This window comes from Mus caroli, unplaced genomic scaffold (genome assembly GCF_978045245.1).
Source record: "Mus caroli unplaced genomic scaffold, Mus_caroli_1 scaffold_7, whole genome shotgun sequence".
NCBI classification, from domain to species: Eukaryota; Metazoa; Chordata; class Mammalia; order Rodentia; family Muridae; genus Mus; species Mus caroli.
In genome coordinates, this window is record NW_028227262.1 from 83,207,416 (window position 1) to 83,227,181 (window position 19,766).

Here is a 19,766-nt window from a genome sequence, read left to right on the forward strand (position 1 = left end):
ATCATGTTGATCTGCTCTGAACAGTCTCAAATTCAAGCCGCAGAGAGGGAGTGTTATTGCTGTAGACTCCAGGCCCGAGAGGGTCTGTGTGTTTATCAGGTTGGAGAAAACAATTCAACATCAATTCTGAAACCTTACTTTAAAAGAGAATGACTCAGCTCAAGGAGAGAGAGACAGAGGGAGGGAGGGTGGGAGGGAGGTTGGAAAGGAGAGAGAGAGAGAGAGAGAGAGAGAGAGAGAGAGAGAGAGAGAGAGAGAGAGAGAGAGTTTATTTATCTTTCCCAGGCTGTGTGTTGTATGTGGCTGCCAGGACCCAGCGCAGAACTCCACACCAGCACCAAGCATTCACAGTTTCATGAAAATTATTTCACTGAGAAACCATGCAGTCTCCAGTCTCCAGACACACAAAATTCCATACATAGAAGAGGCAGTGGGACTCCTCTCTAGGTAAATAGTGAGTTAATTATTAGGAAAGGTCTAACCTACTATATTTTCCAATATACTTCCTGGATAATGGTAATAGCTTTACAAGTGATTGCCACACTGTATCCAAAAATTTAAGCAAGCTCAATTTATTAAAATCTGCACAAAGGTAAATCCCTGATAGCTGCTTGGACTTCCCATAGAAGTGGAACGTCAGAAGGGATGACGTGCACAGAAAGCATTTCTACAATGAGGTTTATCAAGTCCTACTAAAAACAAATGGCGTGCCCTCCTCCAGTGGCATGGCTCGATTCTCTGTGAATGCCCTCCCCCCGCGCCCCAACTAAAGGTTAATTTCATTTGCTACATTACACAGAAGCCCAGGGTTAACAATTGAACTGATGTTCAGAAATCCATTGGGATTGGTGATTATTTGCTTGGAGAAATATAATTTCTGAAAAACTGACACATTTCTATTACGAGTAAATGAGAACAATTTGTAAAACAATTATGATCTGTTATGCTGGGTGTATCATGAAAGTATTTATTCAGCTCTTCAAAAAGGGATTTCTTCTTTACTTAAAACAATTGATTCTCTTCTCTGCAGTAGAGGGAGTATCTATGTGGAAGCCCCTTTACTCCTCAGCCTGTCCATGAGAGTTAAAATTTTAACCGTGAAAGGAGAGGGTTAAAAACAAAGAGGCCAAAATACTTGCTTACAATGCCATAAAAGAGATCATTTTAGTTTTTGATTACCACCACCATTGTCCTGTTCCAACCCAAACATCTGCCTGTCACCCCATAAACGTACTTACACTTCTCTTCCCTTTATGAGCAAATAAGGGGGCTTTGAGAGACATTTTAATAGAGAGCAGCTGTTTGGCTGCTAAACACTGCATCTGGAGGGGAGTAGGCTATTCACATGGAGGAAAAACACCCTATTGTTTAATTTTCTTAAAGTACACCAATGTTTTACAAAAAGATACTTTACATTGTATGTACAGGAAAAAAAAAAAGAGACTCTAAAGTGTTTCTGGAAACCAGTATATTGCTACCAGAAGGCAGGGGATTGCTGTAATAATAATAATAATAATAATAATAATAATAATAATAATAATAATAATAATAATAATAATGGTGTATAATACAGGGTCAATGACTGCTGTACTGCATGAGCTCAATGCCAGGCAATCCACAAGGATTGACATTTATTTCCTTTTGAAACGATCTCTGCTTCAGACTAAGATGAATCATTATTGTTTCCTTGCTAGGCTCTGACTAAATTTCTGAATGCATGATCCATTTAAAAATACTAAAAATAAACGTTAGAACAAAAATCATGGAAACATCTGCTTTACAAAAATTTAAATGAAGCCCTAACTCCAGAATCCCAGCGTGCTGAGTGAGGCTCCTTATAAAACGCTGTGGACCATGCAAACCAATGCCTCTCACTGAGAATCAAGGGTGCCTCCACCTCTTCTTTGCTTTTCCTTTGAAAGGTCACTGGATATACAAGCCCTAAAACTTCAAGGGCATTGAGTTCTGCCCTTGCAGTTGCTTCCATTAAAAGGGACTTAGTTTAGAAGTGGTGATGGATGGCTAACCCAGGCTTTCTCTGGCCTTCTGCCTTCCTTTTATTCTTCTTTTTTCTCTCATCCCATGTCTGTCTTTCAGCTTCCTGATTCCCTGAGGATAAAGAGATTTCAGCATTTGGCTCATCCCTCTCCCCCTCCTTCTGCACCCCTGGTCACATATACGACACAGGTTAACCTGCCAGGTATCTGCAATTTTTTATAAGTAATCTAAAACAGGCCCAGTAGGGCAAATATTTTAACACTGTATGAAAACAATACGAACTCTTGGGGGCTCTGTGGTTTTCATCCAGTATAAACACAGAAAGGCTGAATATTAATATGCCGAATAGCCTGTTAACAGTATGGTGGGGGATGGCTATAGCAAGTCAATTTAACACCACATAAAAACGGACATAGTATGAGAACTTGGATTCATCCTATTCTTTTTTTATTAGATATTTTCTTTATTTACATTTCAAATGCTATCCTGAAAGTTCTGTATACCCTCCCCCTGCCCAGCTCCTTTACCCACCCACTCCCACTTCTTGGCCCTGGCATTCCCCTGTACTGGGGCATATAAAGTTTGCAAGACCAAGGGTCCTCTCTTCCCAATGATGGCCGACTAGGCCATCTTCTGCTACATATGCAGCTAGAGACACGAGCTCTGGGGGTACTGGTTAGTTCATATTGTTGTTCCACCTATAGGGTTGCAGACCCCTTCAGCTCCTTGGGTGCTTTCTCTAGTTTCTCTATTGGGGGCCCTGTGTTCCATCCTATAGATGACTGTGAGCATCCACTTCTGTATTTGCCAGGCACTGGCATAGCCTTATACGAGACAGCTATACCATTCCTCCTTAGAATAGGGAACAAAATACCCATGAAAGGAGTTACAGAGACAAAGTTTGGAGCTAAGAAAGAAAGGATGGACTATCCAGAGACTACCCCATTCTGGGATCCATTCCATTATCAGCCACCAAACCCAGACACTATTGCATATGCCAGCAAGATTTTGTTGAAGGGATTCATCCTATTCTTAAAGCCCTATGATAAGACTCTCAAGATTACATAACGCTCTTGGAATTCCCCACAAGGGAGGCAGCTGTGTCAGTTTGTGCCCAAGGCAAAGGGATGGGGTAGGAATATCTTTTTCCATCTCTGCACAAACACTGGGTTTCTCAATTCTCATTCTCTGTCTCTCTCTTATCCTGTTCATTCTCTCACTTTGTGTTTTTTGAAACAAGGCCTCTGCTGATCTCAATCTTGCTGTTCTTTTTAACTCCTGATCCTTCTGTCTCTACCTCCCAAGTGCTGGGGTGAGGTGAGCCCCTCCCCGGTTCCCATTTCCCTTTCTTTCTTTGTCAATGTCAGAGTTTGTAGTATGACTATCTTCAGATTACTCCTGTAATAAAGATGTACATCTTATCACATTTTATTTAAACTCCTTAAAGGTCCATTGTGGTATAGGGACTCTTTCCTTGGAGTACATAAAATCTTACTAAGGAGGCAAGAAATGAACACCACTATTATAGAATGATAAAGAGTAGTATATAACAAAATACTAAATTGTCTATAATTGAGGTCTACTTATGAGAGACACTGAATTTAAACAACTTGGAGGAATCGGAGAAATCAATATTGTGATAGTTTGAAAAATAAAAACAAGTGTATTAACAAAAATTCAGAGCATACAACTTTGTCTTATACATTTTACCTCTATATAAGCATAATTGAAATACACTATAAGCTCATATATGTTGATTCCAGGGTCGTCAAAAATAGGCAAGAAATAAATGTCCATAGACATTTATCCATAGACTGCATGCTTTCTTGCAAGCTTTTGCTTTTAAAATAACCTCATCTGCTTGAGTCATATCATGGTAATTGCTGCAATTAGAACATATAGAAAAATAAATATTTAAAGGCAACATATCAGCAAGTGTGTCTTCTCCTGATGAACAGAGAGCACCAATCAGCCAGGGTCTGCATATGCGTGGGGTGTGTGAACACTGCTATTTATTAATGCTATTGCTCTTTCCCCTAATGGATTGTAGGCACTGCTGGCTGACTCTCCTGCTGTCAGTTCCCTGTCCAAGTTCTTTACATAGTCCTCATGATCTTCATATTGGAAGCAGGTTGTTCACAAGCTCAGAAACTGAAACTATGTCTCCAGCCCAACAGATGTCTCTAGTTGAAAACTAACATTAAGAATCTGAGTTTTAGTATGTCTTTAATCATCGTTTATCTTTAAGGCATTAAAGGCTGCCTATGCTGGCTTAACAGAAAGAAGTGCTTAGGGATAAGCCAGACAACCTAGTTCAAGCCCCAGAACCCACAGGAAGGTGGATATGAGAGAATGCATCCCATAATGCTGTCCTCTGATCTCCACACACATGCTGAGTCACAAGTGCCCCCCACCCCCACATATAACAGTAGATAAAATCAAGTCTAAACTCTTGTTAAAAGATAGATACTATAAAAGGGAGTCTCGGGAACAAAGAGATGTCCTATAGAATAAAGCCTTAGCTAGTTAGTTTCACCATGGGACCTCATCTGAGCTTCCCATGACATTACAGTACATAAAGATGAACAAATCCAAATGGCCCATTTCCTGATGCCGACACTCCTACTCAGCTTTCCTGTCACTCTGTGTCACACACTCCTTTGGACATCTCTATCCTTAAGTCTTGCCTTTCCCAAACTTCTCATATTATGTTTATCTGGGTGTTCCCTTTCTACTCTGTTTTGTTTAATTTCATACTAAGCCATGGCTTAAATTTTACTACGTAGACAAGGTGGGTCTCAAGCTTATTGAGATTCTCCTGGCTCTGTCTCCTGTGTGCTAGGGCTGCAGGTGTGCACACTCCATTCAGTTTGGGGCTATTTTTTTTTATTAGGCAAAACACTTAACCATATATTATTATTAATTATGCATGTAGATTTTTCCATTTTTACTTGTAAGCAGCTGGAGACAATGGTGTGCGCATGCCTTCTGCAAGCAGCTAGCATAGCATCTTGCACATAGACGGTACCAAGTGAGAACCGAGAGTTACTCACTGTATCAGTGAATAGAAGGAGACAGGAAAAACCCCTTTAATGATTGTCAAAATGAAGGGTGTGGCTGAGGAACCTGTGTAGAACTTCTTCAATGTATTGGCAAAAGAGTTGTTTCTTTAGCAAAGCAAAATTTGTACAACCTAGAAAGCATCACCAACACAAAATCTCCCATGGCCCACCACAGTTCCTGCCTCTTGGATAGCAATGGAAAAAATGTTCAAGTCATGTACCCCGGGAGACAAAGAGATGACTTAGCAGGTGAAAGTATTTGCTGTGCCAACTTCATGCTAGAGTTTGATCCCCAGAACACTCCTCCCCCACAACCCCCCCCCCCACTGAAGGAGGGAGCTGACTCTTCAACTTTGTCCCCTGACCTCTCCACCAATGCCTTGACTCTCTCTCTCTCTTGCTCGCTCTTCCTCTCTCTCTCTTCCATAGGTGAGTGTGTGTGTGTGTGTGTGTGTGCGCACACACATGTGGTTTGTCCCTCTCCCTCTTTCATAATGATGATGATGACACTGATGATGAAGATAATACAATAAAAACAAAAAGCCGTAAATGGCTCGTGCCCATTCCCACTGCCTTCTCTTGTCTGCTCCATTCACTTGCATCCATCAGATTCTCTTTCCAGAGTCATCACTGTTGAAAGCAGAAATGCTGCAAGCAGAATCTTTTCATTACAGAAATGTAACCTCTAACGAAAACACTGCTTTTACCTTTCATAATCTTCGCACTCGTGGGTGATTGTTACCAGTGTCTCGTCATGTTTCTCATGTGTGAGGTGTCGATGTGGAATCTAAAAGAGAGAAAAAAAATTAAAACACAAAGGATGCAAGGCTCAGATGTGGGAAGAAAAATCTATCAGTCTCGGAAAGAAAACCACCTGTTAGATGCATTTTTCCATCCAAAGTCATGTTTTTATTCTCATGACTTATTTTCCAGCGTGTCAGTCATGAGAAGAGAGGCCACAAGTGTGCTTTCTGTGTGCTTCAGCGACAGGGTAAAGAGCTGGGTATAAACAAAGTCTCAGCCTTTCAGTTAAGGAAGACTCTGATGACAGAGAGAAATTGTCCAGTAACAGGGAGACGGCTGGGCATAAACTGTTAAAGCTGTCAGGCTGACATGTTTGCAATTCAATTAGCCACACTGTAGGGACAAGCTGTCCAGGGTCTCACCACCACCCAGCACAAGGCCATTCTTCCCAGAGCACCCTTTCTGCCAGGTTTTGTTCAAGGGGAGTTGGTAATTATTTCCACTTTCAGGATAACAGAAGAAATTAGTGATGTTACAACTAAAAGAAATGTTTTTTACTTCCCATTTTTCTATTAAATATTAATTGCAGCATAGTTACCCAAACTGTTAAAAGCTACACAGGCAACATGGTGCCTCAGATGGTACATAGCAGACACTTGAGCTTGAAGAGTTAGATGAATCATGTATATTTTGAAAGCTAATTCCTGCAGGAAATTAACACATTTTAAATGTTCCTGGAAACTAGTAATTGCCATGATCCCTTTAGAAAACGCAGGGAGTTGGGTCTCTGGGAAACAGGAGGGTAGCTTGTCTGAGTTTTTTGAGTTTCTGTCAAATTATAAAAACTGGCCCCCAAAGTCTGCTCATCTCAGGTCTCTGAGAAGGACTCACTTTACCTATTGGCAAACTACCTACACACAGCGTGGGAGGGTGGCTTTTTGTTTCATTTTGTTTTTGACTCGGGACAGCTGTTTAAAAGTCATCTGTTACCACCATGACAGCCAGTTACTAGATGAAAGCAGAATGCCTCTTGGGACTGTTGAAAGAACTGGACCACCAACTAGTATAACTTTTTTTCCTTCTAATTATGCAAAATTGCATAACTGCCTCTCTTCTTTGTGTGATGCTCCAGAGATGTTGCACAATTCCCCACACTCATGGAAGAGAAAAGCCAGAGATACCTGACAACGAGGGGCCTATCCTGGCAGCTTTAGAAGTTGAGGTTTTTTTTTAATATATAAATGAAGTAATAAATAAGTTTGTAGCAAAGCCCATAAATGTGCTATTAGTTTAAATGAGGCATCAAGAACTCTACTACCCGGAGTTGCCAAAGGAAGCAACGGAAGCCCAGAGAGGCAAACAACCAGTCAGCTGCCAACCTAGGTCTAACTAGATATGTAGTTCTTTATGTTTATTCCTCCACAATTGCACATTGTAGAGGAGATATCTTAAATTTGAAATATAAGTATACTTCTTTTAACAGTAATGTTTACATTATAAGTGAAACCTCATCAATAGATATGACAAAGGCAGTGGTTTCACATTATTTGGCAGATGGAAAGGGAAACCTTGAGACTTCATCTGCACAAAATCCCGGATTAGGGTAACTTCAAGTTGTCCCACAAACAACTGTAGTGAAATATGCTCCTTAATAATCCCAGCACTCGGGAGGTAGAGGTAGGCGGATTTCTGAGTTCGAGGCCAGCCTGATCTACAGAGTGAGTTCCAGGACAGCCAGGGTTACACAGAGAAACCCTGTCTCAAAAATAAATAAATAAATAGATAGATAGATAGATAGATAGATAGATAGATAGATAGATAAATAGATAAATAGATAAATAGATAAATAGATAAATAGATAAATAAATAAATAAAATTTCACTAAGTAAATGAAGCACAGAATCCCTCTGTCTGGGTTGCTATGTCCTTGCATGGCTTGGGTCCTAGAAAGCTGACTAGATGTCCTGAGGGAATGGAGAAAGTATAGACACACAGACACAGAAAAGCTGGGATCGGGTGGACCAGGCTCTCTGATGTAGAAGCTGCAGCACCCAGAAAGCTCAGTGTGTTTATTTTATACACACTGAATAGAGACACAGGACTATTGCATACAGATAAACAAGGAGGCAGGGCTATTACACAGCTGACTAAAATGGCAGGTTTAGCTTATCTTGGCAAGAGAAGTCTGTGGAGGAGAGTAGTCTTCAGGGTGTAAAAGCCTAGGGGAAGCCAAGAGAATACTAGCATGGACATTATCTTCATACTGTCAAAATTCTCACTTGGAACAGAGGAAGCCTTAGACATCCCTCTGAGACCAACCATGAGAAGGCTTTGCCACTCCCATGAGTCTGAGTCATTGGACCTTTGACGTGGTCATGACCATGTCAAACAATACACAGTCAATCAGAACATCACTTAATCCCTACACTGGGTGATCATGAACTCACTGAAGTTCTCTTGGTTGGTATGAAGACTAGCAGACAGATAGACAGACAGACAGACAGACAGACTAAACACCAGGCAGGAGGCCCTGAGTCACAGGTCCACTGGCACTAAGAGAACACGGCAACTATCTTTGATAGTTTCTTGTTCAATGTAATTTAAGACATTTTATCTTTATTAAACATTTACATACTTAAACCAGATCTGAAATGAAATAAACAAGCTGGACACAGAATTTTTTTCCCAAGAGCAATTGTGCTGGAGGTATAGAAGGATCAACCAAAACAACATGCATAAAAATGCCATAAGGAAACCTATGACTTTTTATGCCAATTTGAAAAAATTAGTAAAAATTTAAAATTGCATGTGAATGCTAAATAAACGGCGTTAGAACCAAGGGTGTATCAAACCTCTTCACCTGTTTGCAGGAGCACATCAGAAGCCACTATTTTTGGATGCTCACAGTCATCTATAGGATGGAACACAGGGCCCCCAATGGAGGAGCTAGAGAAAGTACCCTGAAGAGGTCTGCAACCCTATAGGTGGGACAACAATATGAACTAACCAGTACCCCCAGAGCTCATGTCTTGAGCTGCATATGTAGCAGAAGATGGCCTAGTCGACCATCATTGGGAAGAGAGGTCCCTTGGTCTTGCAAACTTTATATGCCTCAGTACAGGGGAATACCAGGGCCAAGAAGTGGGAGTGGGTGGCTAGGGGAGCAGGGCAGAGGGAGGGTATAGGAAACTTTCAGGATAGCATTTGAAATGAAAATAAAGAAAATATCTAATAAAAAAAAGGCAAAAAAAAAAGAAGCCACTATTTTGCCTAGAAGTACTTGTGTCTCTTATAGATATCATGGTCTAACAGAGGTCTTGCCATGATACATCTGATCCCTCTCCAACAAAGTTACTGTCAATTTATTACCCTCTGCTAAGATCACCTCTAAAACTTATGATCTATTCCTTTGGAAACCTTCAGGAAAGTTCTACCTTTAAGTTGGATGACTGAGATGAGGAACATCAAGCTGCACAATGCCAATAGCTTTCAAAGGATCCCCGGATGGAACCCCCGCAGCTGCTCTCCCAACCCGCCACCTGCTTGAGAGCTACTTTTTAAGCCACAGAGCTAGAGCAGCAGAATAGCTGTGAGCAGCTTGCCGGGAAGTCTAATTTTCCCACACCTCTCCATCTCCTCTTCTGTAAGCAGGGGTGATGAGTACATCCTTCACAGGACTGCCATTCGCTCGAGTGCCTGCCTGGTAGGTAGCTAGCACTGTGCAATTTGAAAAATTGGGACACAGTGTCATATTCCCCTAAGTAATACAGTATGCTGGGAAGAAGTCTGGGCAGCAATCATGCTATTTTGGCTCCTTCTGAGTAGATGGGTCAGTTCACTACCTTGATTCATGATCATATTGACACAGCTTGATGTGTATCAGTAGATATGAATTATTATTTCTAAGATTTGTATGACTAATGATTTCAGGTAAGGCTAAGGAGATGGCCTCAGAGAAGTCAACACAAAGTGGCAAGCCTTAGAGGTTGCAAATCAAGGGTTTCTTGTTTTCATATCCCATCATGGGCCAGAGTAAGGTCTTTCTGCCTTAACAATAGAAGAATGATCATATGCTAACAGTATATGATGAATTGGAAGATAAACGTTATTGTCAGTTAAGAGTAGAGGGTGATACTTCATTGTCGCCAACAGTGTTTTGCTTGAAATTTTAGTAGAGTATTTACACTGTTTTATTTTTACATTTTTTTCGTCAACAAAGCAGGAAATCAGAAAGATTAAAACTTGATTTAAAGTTGCTTCAAAATTTAGTTTCTGTGGTGAAATAAGTTATAAGTCATATATAATTTTTAGGACCATAAGATTAAGCACTAAAGAACATAGGAGGAAAGATACCCAAGTGGTTGACGACATTCACTCAAGCTAAAAGAAAGTACCTTCCCATCATCGCTTTATTAATTTCCTCTTCTTTTCTCCCACCCACTTCCTCCTTTTCACAAAGGAGTCTCTATATTGCTAAAGAAGCAGAGGGTGCTTTGTGTTTAACATAACCAAGACTTGCCTTTAATTCTTGGATGAAGTTCAGTACATCAGTGAAGATCATAAGTTGTTTGATTGTTTAAGCAGAAGTTTACACAATCAAGTTCCAAAATAATTCAAACTTAGAAAATAGACACATTGTTGGAAATATGCTGTGCTGATCAAGTCTATGTTATATTGTTGGAATGTGTTAGAATATAAATATCATAAAAGGTATGACACCTTCTCTTAAGACAGGAGGTACTTGATGCTGACAAGTGATTTTTATCTTTACAACATGCGCTTTTCTCTGGGGTGTTCCATTTGTAGCTCATTATACTTGCTTAGCAAGCCTGTTTCATTTCAGGATCTGCCTTTGCTAAATTTAAAATTAAATGTTAACCAGGTTCAGTATATTTTTATGATGCGTCCTAAGTAAGCATTAAACCACCATCAAAATGTTATCCTCTTTTGTACATATAACCACTGAAAATTCTAAAAGATACTGTGTTGCAAATACATATATATTCATTCACATATTTTTATATATAGGAACAGCCACTAAATTTTTATGGCGTTTTGGTATAAGTGTACTGGATGCTGTCTCAGAAGACCCAGAACCCACACGCTGGCTCACAGTTGTCTGTAACTCTAGTTACATGGGATCTGCTGGTCTCACACACACACACACACACACACACACACACACACACCATTAAAACATAGAAAATAAAAAATAAGAATATGTATCAAACCTTTCTAATAGATTACAAAGAAGATCCACAAGTAGAAAGTTAATAAAACATTGTTAAGACTATGAGAGTAATATGTCAATATTATTTTACTGTATTAAATAGTTAAATATATGCCTTCTATTCCTAGTAGAGAACTATTGCCCATCTCAGCTTCTGATTAATCCTGTGATTCTAATTTTGGTTTCTTCATAAGAAGGCAACAATACTTTCTGAACCCATAGTGTTTACAAATTTTTATGGTATTTTTCAATCACATTCAAATTTAGTCTGATTTTATTTATTTATTTTTTAAATTTTTAATATTTTTTTATTACGTATTTTCCTCAATTACATTTCCAATGCTATCCCAAAAGTTCCCCATACCCTCCCCCCCACTTCCCTACCCACCCATTCCCATTTTTTTGGCCCTGGCATTCCCCTGTACTGGAGCATATAAAGTTTGCATGTCCAATGGGCCTCTCTTTCCAGTGATGGCCGACTAGGCCAAAATTTTCCCAGGTATACAAGTTAGCTTGCATAGACACAATAATTCTACATTTTTAGTTACACACAACATAATACACTTACATTTCACTTAAATTGTATAATTACAAATAGACATATATCCACAAGTATCTTGGGAAGACAAATAAAACTGGTTTTTCATAAATGCACTGTTCAGCTTTTAAAGGTAAAAAAAAATGAACTGGTTGTTTCTCGATGGGTCATGTGTAAGAGCGCTTGTCATGCAAGAATAAAGTTCTGAGTTCAGTCCCTAGCTATCAAATGCTAGAGATGACCATGCACATCTGTAACCCAAGTGCTGAGAGGGCCAGAGACAGGAAGGTTATAGGGACTTGTTGGCTGCCCTCTTAGCTCCAGAGTCAGTGAGAGACTCTGTCTTAGAGGAGTACTGTGGAAAGCGACAAAGAAGGACACATGATATCAGTGGATCTGTTCTCCTTACAGACACATGAACAGTTGTACACACATACACACACATGTGCACGCATGCTCTCTCTCTCTCTCTCTCTCTCTCTCTCTCTCTCTCTCTCTCTCACACACACACACAAACACACACACACACAAACACACACACACAAACACACACACACACACACTAGTGAGCCATTTCAACCATGAGCATATGGCCTTCCCTTCGTGCCATTCCTATACTGTAGAGAGAAAACAGAGAGTGTGTTGAGTTCGTGGTTGGCTGGAGACTGAGGAAGTAGAACAGATTCAGCCAGGAAAGGACAGATACTTGCAGAGTCAGGAAGCTTAACATCAACAAGTGGTCACGTGGCTGCAGTGAATGGGTAAATGAATCTGTCTTCTCCACTCATTAAATTCACTCAGAAATGAAGCCACAAGCGGAAGGTACAGCATTTGTAATGTTTAGTTACCTTCACTTTGCCTGGAAACTTCTGTGGGAGTCTTTTTGCAAATTTCAAAACATAAAATATTTGATGCCAATATGTTGATGAAAATAATCAACAGTGGTTCCTGCTATTATCAACAAAATAAATAAAAATAAAAAGTAAGGTAACCAGGGGGAAAACCCATCATAGATTAGAAACTATAGTTGTTTTTTTTTCTCCAAGTCTATTTCTCACCTGATTGTTAAATTAATTTGTTAAATTAGAGCTTGTTAAATTAAATGTAAAATATTAAGCCTTTTATTCTCTGTATATCAATTTTCAGAACCACAGTCTAATGGAATGAACTCTAAGGGTGCTGGAAGTGTAAAACACTAGACTATCGCTTCCAAGAATCTGTGGTCAGAGCCTGGGACTGGGTGAATATCCTCACTGAATAGCACCGAAGCTGCTCGTTTGTATTTGCTGGCTATCAAAGCAGAACTGGGGACTTGCACCATCTGAGAATTGCAATTTAATAAGTGCATTTAATGATTTGTCAACTTGGCTGATAATAAACAATGTCTCTCCAATGTGGTCCAACCACTGACAATGCCATCCACACTTGGCACCGTGGGGACACCCTGACTTCTCTGCCACTTCCTATCTGTTTTTTATGTTACAGCCATCTTAAAACACATTTGCTCTTGTCATCACCCCTCTTCCCACACACATAGTAAAAACTGTGTGGTCTTCAGTCACAATGATAGAGTTGTTAACACAGCTGAAAAGCTTGGAATCCCTCAGATGGGTCACCAGACTCTCTGCTATTCCCAGATCCTTGCCATTTATGCTCCCCAGTCACCATGGTGACAAGTTCCTCCACGGTGAGTGCTCCTTTCTACTCTGCTCCCTGCTCCCTCTAGACCCATTCTTCCCACAAAAAGCAATCTCTGTATATCCATTAATGTGAACTTTTATGACTCGCTCAGCCCTCTTAGCAGCATGAATTTTGATTTTACTATTTTAGAGCATATCATTGTCCATTCTAGATCATTTTTCTGCATCAGACTGCAAATTCTATGAGCTTGTCGTTCTGTCACAAGAAAATGCCCAGTATTCAATGTTTGGTTACATAAGTGCCCTACAAACAAGGAATGAATGAACTGAACACTGAGTATGGTAGCAGATTAGCAGATAGTTATACACAGAACTGGTAAAGAATTTAGAAAACATTTCTCTAATAGCACCTTAAATACCATGTTTAGGCTAAATCATTCTTCATACATGAAATAACCTGTTTGTATGTTCAAGAAGCCTTATACCTAAAGCCCCACACAATACTTCTGTGTGTGTATTTGCATATATGTGTGCAAACACACACACACGTGCATAGAAAAATAAAACATACCAATTAACTATCAAACTTAACAAACTTTACAAGCACAAAGGTAAGCCACCACTCCAATATTCAGAACATTTCTATGAGCAAAAGCAGGTGCTCAGCTTTATTTGTTTGTAAACAGTGTCTTCCTGTGTAGCTTAGGGTAGCCTCAAACTCACTATGTAACTCAGCTGCCCCGGAACTTTTGTCTGATCTGCCTTAGTCCCCTAGGTATTAGGATTGCAGGTGGACACCATCCTACCCTGTTAGAATTTTTAAAGTATGACAACATAAGCCAACAACAGCAATAAAGGGTATGCCTTCTACATTCCCATTCATCCACTGTCTCTAATCGACAGAATTCTCACACTTAGCTAGTAGTGAAGTTGCTTGTATTGTGGAAGAAATTGGAGGGAAGGAAATTTATACACCTGTCTCATTTACCGTAATGGCTCAAGGGAAATCAAGAATGAGAGATCTTTGGCTACACATCATTTGGATAAATCAAAAGAAATAACCAAAGAGCTATAGTTTGAGTTTGAGGTATTTTTTTCCATTTCATATTTCTGAGAAAGGTGTTAAATCAGGGGACTTTTAACACCTGTTTCCTTCTAAGAAATCATTTTGCTTTATATCAGTCAAGTTTTGCTACCACAGATTCTCCATAGTTCAGTCACATCAGGGTACCTGCATTTCTTTCATCTGAGAAAAATGTCACTTGGGGGGCCTCAATTCCAAATATTTCTAAGTCCAGAAATCAGGGACCAGCAGCAGGAAACTCAGTGTCTTTCACCCTAGTTACTAGAGACTACAATCTGTAGACAGTATTGAAAACTTTTTCCAATACTGTGAGTCATGAAAATTAGTGAAGCCAGGATTATTGCAATCCTGCTGAGGTACACATGGGCTTAGTGAAAACTCATCACCAACCAACTTCTAGCCAATGATATAGGTCTTGTTTGTAGAATGATTCCTTCATCTGCAGAAAAATAAGTGTCTCCTTATTCTTGGTCTTTCTTCTGCTCTCTCCTAGGAAATACTATTTTATTGAAGCTTTATATTGAGCAGTTTTAATTAAGGTTCCTCAAATTACAAATTTGTCCTCTTAAGCATTTTAATGGAAGGCTGATTAGATTTAAAATCAAAAGATATGGATCTCACCTATCTCTTACATCCAACAAGCTAGCTGCCCTTTACACTAAGCTCCGTCTGTGAAGCAGATTGAATGCTTGCCTTTTTCAAAAGAAAGAGCCTAATAGTGAAACAGGATGGTCCATCTTAGAACAGCCTTCAGCTCCCCTGACTACCTGATGATTTGATTGGTGTTTCCTGGTGAACTGAAAGTTCTAGATGTGATAGGATTTAAGCTATATTTGATGCGTCAAAACTGACTAAAAATCCTGTAGAGAAAGTGACTTTTAAGAGCTACAAATGTTATCATGTATGTAATTATTGATGAATGTGGACTACTGTGAGAAAGATCAGAAATGTTGGACTAAAGATGGGTCTTCTCTATGGAAGTTCAGCTCAGGTAAAACCTGTCATAGGTAGTTTTCATATCCACGACAAGTAAGCCAGCCCCACCTCCATCCTTAGCCTCTTCCTAACAGTATCACTTCCTCCAGACACATTCCCATTTACTTGAAAGGGAAGTTGGTAAAGGCCGGGCTGGGCCAATGTTTGTTTACAAGCCTGGGGATTGATATAGGTATTCTTTTATACCATGTAAGCCATCCATCACTCTGCTGCAACCTCACCCCAGCTTATTTGCCTGGCTTCTGTTTCTCTAAGACAAGGCTTTGTGGTGTTCCTAGATACTCTAACCTGCACTAAAGTTTTTAAGATGAAGAATATGGTGTATTTTTAAGTGTCATCACTAAAACGTCAATCAACCATACACAGTGTAATTCCCAGAGCCACACAGAAAGCACCTTGCAGCTCAATACTCAGGTGCTCATCCTCAGACTGACAAAAGTAAACGCAAAGAACTGAAGCTGGGAGCACAAAGTCTGGGTTCTACACACAGCAACAGAAGAGTGAAGTCTGTGTCTCTCAGCTCCAAATGGAAATCAGTGAAAGACAGTCAGTTGTGACCATCAGAAATGATGGCTGAGCTCGAACCGCACTGATGGAGGCTGTCTCCTGGAGATGAGGGCCAGGATTTGTATCTGAATCTGTTCTTTGGCTTTTATAAGTTGGATGCTCTCAGAACAATTATATCTAAATATTTGTTGTTATTTTAAAATATTATTTCATGTGTTCAAATAAGCAACAGATATTCTAATCAAAAATTAATTTTCCTGTACTAATCCATATTTAGGCAAATTCCAATCTGTCCATATCAGACATGTTATGTTTCTTATCATAAGTCAAACAATTGCTTTTGATACTATTTATGTGTTTTACATTTTATCCTACAAGTAATATTCAAAGAGAATGCATATTTTTCACTGAAGCTGAACAGTATTTCTCTAGTTTTAATATAATACAGTGTTTTCTCTTGTCTGAGAATGTCATACAAGCATACATTGTGTATTAATCAAATCCAGCTCCTTTTTCACCCTGGAATTTCTCCCATTATTCCTCCCCGACTCCATGTGCTCTTCTTTCAGAACCCAGTGGATACACTTAGTGCTACTAGAATGTGTGTAGTTTAGGGAAGTCTACTGTGTTTGTTTCAAAGTGGTCCCATGTATTCCTGAGGCAGTACTCTATATAACATGGGAGTAGGAAAGGACTTCCTGCTTTGGACTCAATTGGGCCAAGTATTAACGCCAACCATTGACAAGTGAACTTCCTGAAACTAAAAAGCTAAACAGAAACTAAAACAGCTAAAGAAATCATCAGCCTTCTAAAGAGAAAGCCCTCAGAATGGCTGGAGGATTATATGCAGAACATACAGCAAATTTGAAAAACAAAGAGTCAGAACCAAAACAAAACAAATGACCCATTCAAAAAAAAATGGTCCTGGAACCTGAAGAAAGAGTTCCCCCAAAAAGTAAAAATGGCTAAGGAATGCCTTTTAAAAATTCATTGTCCTAAAAAAATTATGGAAATCACATCAGAACAACATCTTATTCCAGGCAGAATTGCAAAAATCGAGAAAACACCTGGCAACAAATACTGGAGGGGAAAGGGGAAAAGGGAGCCTTGTTCTCTGTCGGTAGAATTGCAAAGTGGTGCGAACATTATGAAAGTTGGTGGGCGAATTCTCAAACGGATAAAAAAGCTACCATACATCCCAGCTATACCACTCTTTGGCATAACCCCAAGGGAACCAGCATCCTTCTCCACAGCTACCAAGCATGTTCATTGCTGCTCTAGTCACAATAGTTAGGAAATGAAAACAACCTAAATAAATTCTGACTGGTAAACGGATAATGAAAATGTGGTAGATATGCACTATGGAGTATTATTATTCAACTACCAAAATTCAGAGAGCAAAACAAGACCATGGCTAGGATAGGGGTGGGGGAGTGACAGGAAGGGAATAGTAGAGTATAATTAATCAGAATAGAGAAATGGGAAAATGAGGTACTATGGGGATGGAGAGGGGTAAATACTGAAGAATGTGGGAGGAGGAAAAAGAGAAATAGCAGGATACAAGTGATCTGATGGGGTAATGAGAAAAGGAAAGGGGGGGTATGCTTAATTACAGCCTCAAAAACAGACTAACTAACAACAATAACAGCAAGCCACTGAGGACATTTGGTGTTCAGCAATCTACTGTTTTTGCTTTTGACAAGGTCGCATGTATCCCAGACTGGCTTAGCATTTGCTACTCAGTGGAGGATAAATTTCTCACCCTTCTGCCTGAACCTCTTGGTCGCTGGAATTCTATCCATGGGCTGCCACAACCAGTTTACTTGTTTTGTTTGGAAACTCAATGATGCAAACTGTATCATGTTTTCATGGAAAAAAAAAAAACAACATTGAACAACTTTCCAAGTGAGAATATGTGACTAATGACAAAGTATTCTCTAAAACTGAAAGAAAAAAAAACTATGGCTATACCTCAAAAATGATGCTGAACACAGTGACAAGAGTGCCATCCCCTGAGAGTCACCTGGACATAGAGAGTCCACAGCAATTGTCTACAATCTTTTATAACTGAAGGAAACCTTTCTACCTATTTTGAGCTTGAGGTGAGGATCAAAAGAATGGAAGGGGCAAGCTCCCTTCAGATCCATGTCTTTAGCTAGTCTGATCATCTCAGACCAGCTTACTTTTTACAGAAGTAATCGAATCTAAGACTCAGCTTCTTGTGATTACAAATTAGTTCTTCCTTGTGTCCTGAAAACTGGGACAATGGCTACAAATCTAATGGGGAGGTTGTACTAGAGGCTAAGATATCTTAATTAAATGTATACTTCATGGAGACAGCGGGCAGGAACAATCTGTGGTAGACAAGTATGTTAGGGCTAGATATGCAGACACGTAGGTGGCAAAAAGGCAAGGAAGACATGAGGAGGGTTTTTTACTGCAAAATACATTGCAGTTTGTAATTTTAATCTTTCAAAATGTTGATTAAAAATAGTTTATGAAAATTGATCCGCTCTATAAATATTTAATACTTGTCTCTTGTCTTTGTCTGGGCCCTTGGAGGTCCTGTGCAGCAGGAATGAAATTGTGGAAGCCTCACTAAGGATCAGAATGCACTCCGGGCTTCAGGACAACTCAAGAAGGATGATGCCTATCAGCATCTCTTAGCAAGAAATTTCTTGGCTGTGCTTGCAGCTTAATGAAACAGCATCATGATGCCCACAGACAACTAGCCTACCTCGTTCTGTCCACTAGTAAAATAAGTTTCCTCTGAGAGCATATTTAAACTATTCCTAGAAAATTTGTTTTCTAATCTCCTTTGGAAAGACTAAATAAACCTAGTGAATTTATTCTTAAAAAACAACCCATTATTTTAGAAGTCCATATTAACGTGATTACATAATAGCATGCAGAATGTAATGGAGAAGTTCCCCAGCTATGGATCACACCGAATGATGCTTTCATTGAGCCCTATTTAATCGGTATTACTGAACTCTGTAGCAGCATGAGAAAGTGACTGGAGTGAAATTATTCATATGCTTATTTAAATTAGCTGCCATTTATAGAATTTGATTTAAATTGTACTCATACAGCAAGGAGTTCATTTCAATAACCTATGTGGTATGGATGAAATACCTAAATGGCAAAGCTCTCAAATGAATATTTGAAAGGAAAACATCACACATTATTACACCTGCAACAAGTTCCTTGTTATTTCCCACCTGGAACACACAGACCCTTGTTCTGGTTGCTAACAGTCCTGAGCTCATAATCACACAGGCACATGATTTCAAAAGGAAAAGCTTAAGCCTTTCATGAAGGACAGTTAGAGGATACTCAAGCAAACTGAAAGCAAAGGCACACGTCCTGTGTCACTCACCATGCTCTGTATGATCGTTCCTCTCAGATCTAGGTAGGGCACAGCAGGGTATAACACGGAGTCCTTGTTTTAAGAGCTCCAATCAAACAATAACTAAGTGGTTTAAATAGAAACATGTATTTTGAAAGGTTAATCCGCCCATGCACAGGGAACTCCCCCTTGTCACTCTACCACCAGTAGCTATTAATATTCCCTTCTCAGTACAAACACAACCTATAGATAAAAAGATCCACGACCTATGTGAAACACCACAGAGGATTCCCTCTTAGTCTCTAATGTTGCAATGGAAACACAAGAAAACAACAGACTTCTTCAGGCAATAGGGGTCCTACAGGAAATCCACCTGCCCACTGAGTGGAAAAGTTCTATCAGGTTTAAAGGGCCACACATAAAGAGAAGTTTAGAATTAGTATAATTTACTGTAAGGACCACACAGGTCAAACACTCATTTCTAAGAATGTTCCTCTCTTTCCTCTCACCATTTCTTTCCCCGAGAGAACCACTACTGAGGTTAATATCTAAATATCAGTATTTAAAGTCATTCAGAAATAAACACATTACCTTTTAAAAGCAGCAATGGCTGTTATC

General features: G+C 39.6%; 1 protein-coding gene across 2 annotated transcripts in view; it reads right to left on the reverse strand.

Annotated features, from left to right (window-relative positions):
• Tnip3 (TNFAIP3 interacting protein 3) overlaps positions 1-19,307 on the reverse strand; it is a 109,326-nt gene extending 90,019 nt beyond the window's left edge. For both annotated transcript variants that reach the window (XM_029478771.2, XM_021165820.3), the window contains exons 1-2: positions 19,179-19,307; positions 5,768-5,847 (exon numbers count right to left, since the gene is read on the reverse strand). In XM_029478771.2, the coding sequence (XP_029334631.1) occupies positions 5,768-5,847; positions 19,179-19,181 (83 nt within the window). In that variant the 5' untranslated portion in view covers positions 19,182-19,307. The remainder of the gene's footprint in view (positions 1-5,767; positions 5,848-19,178) is intronic.
• Positions 19,308-19,766: the final 459 nt, after the last annotated feature.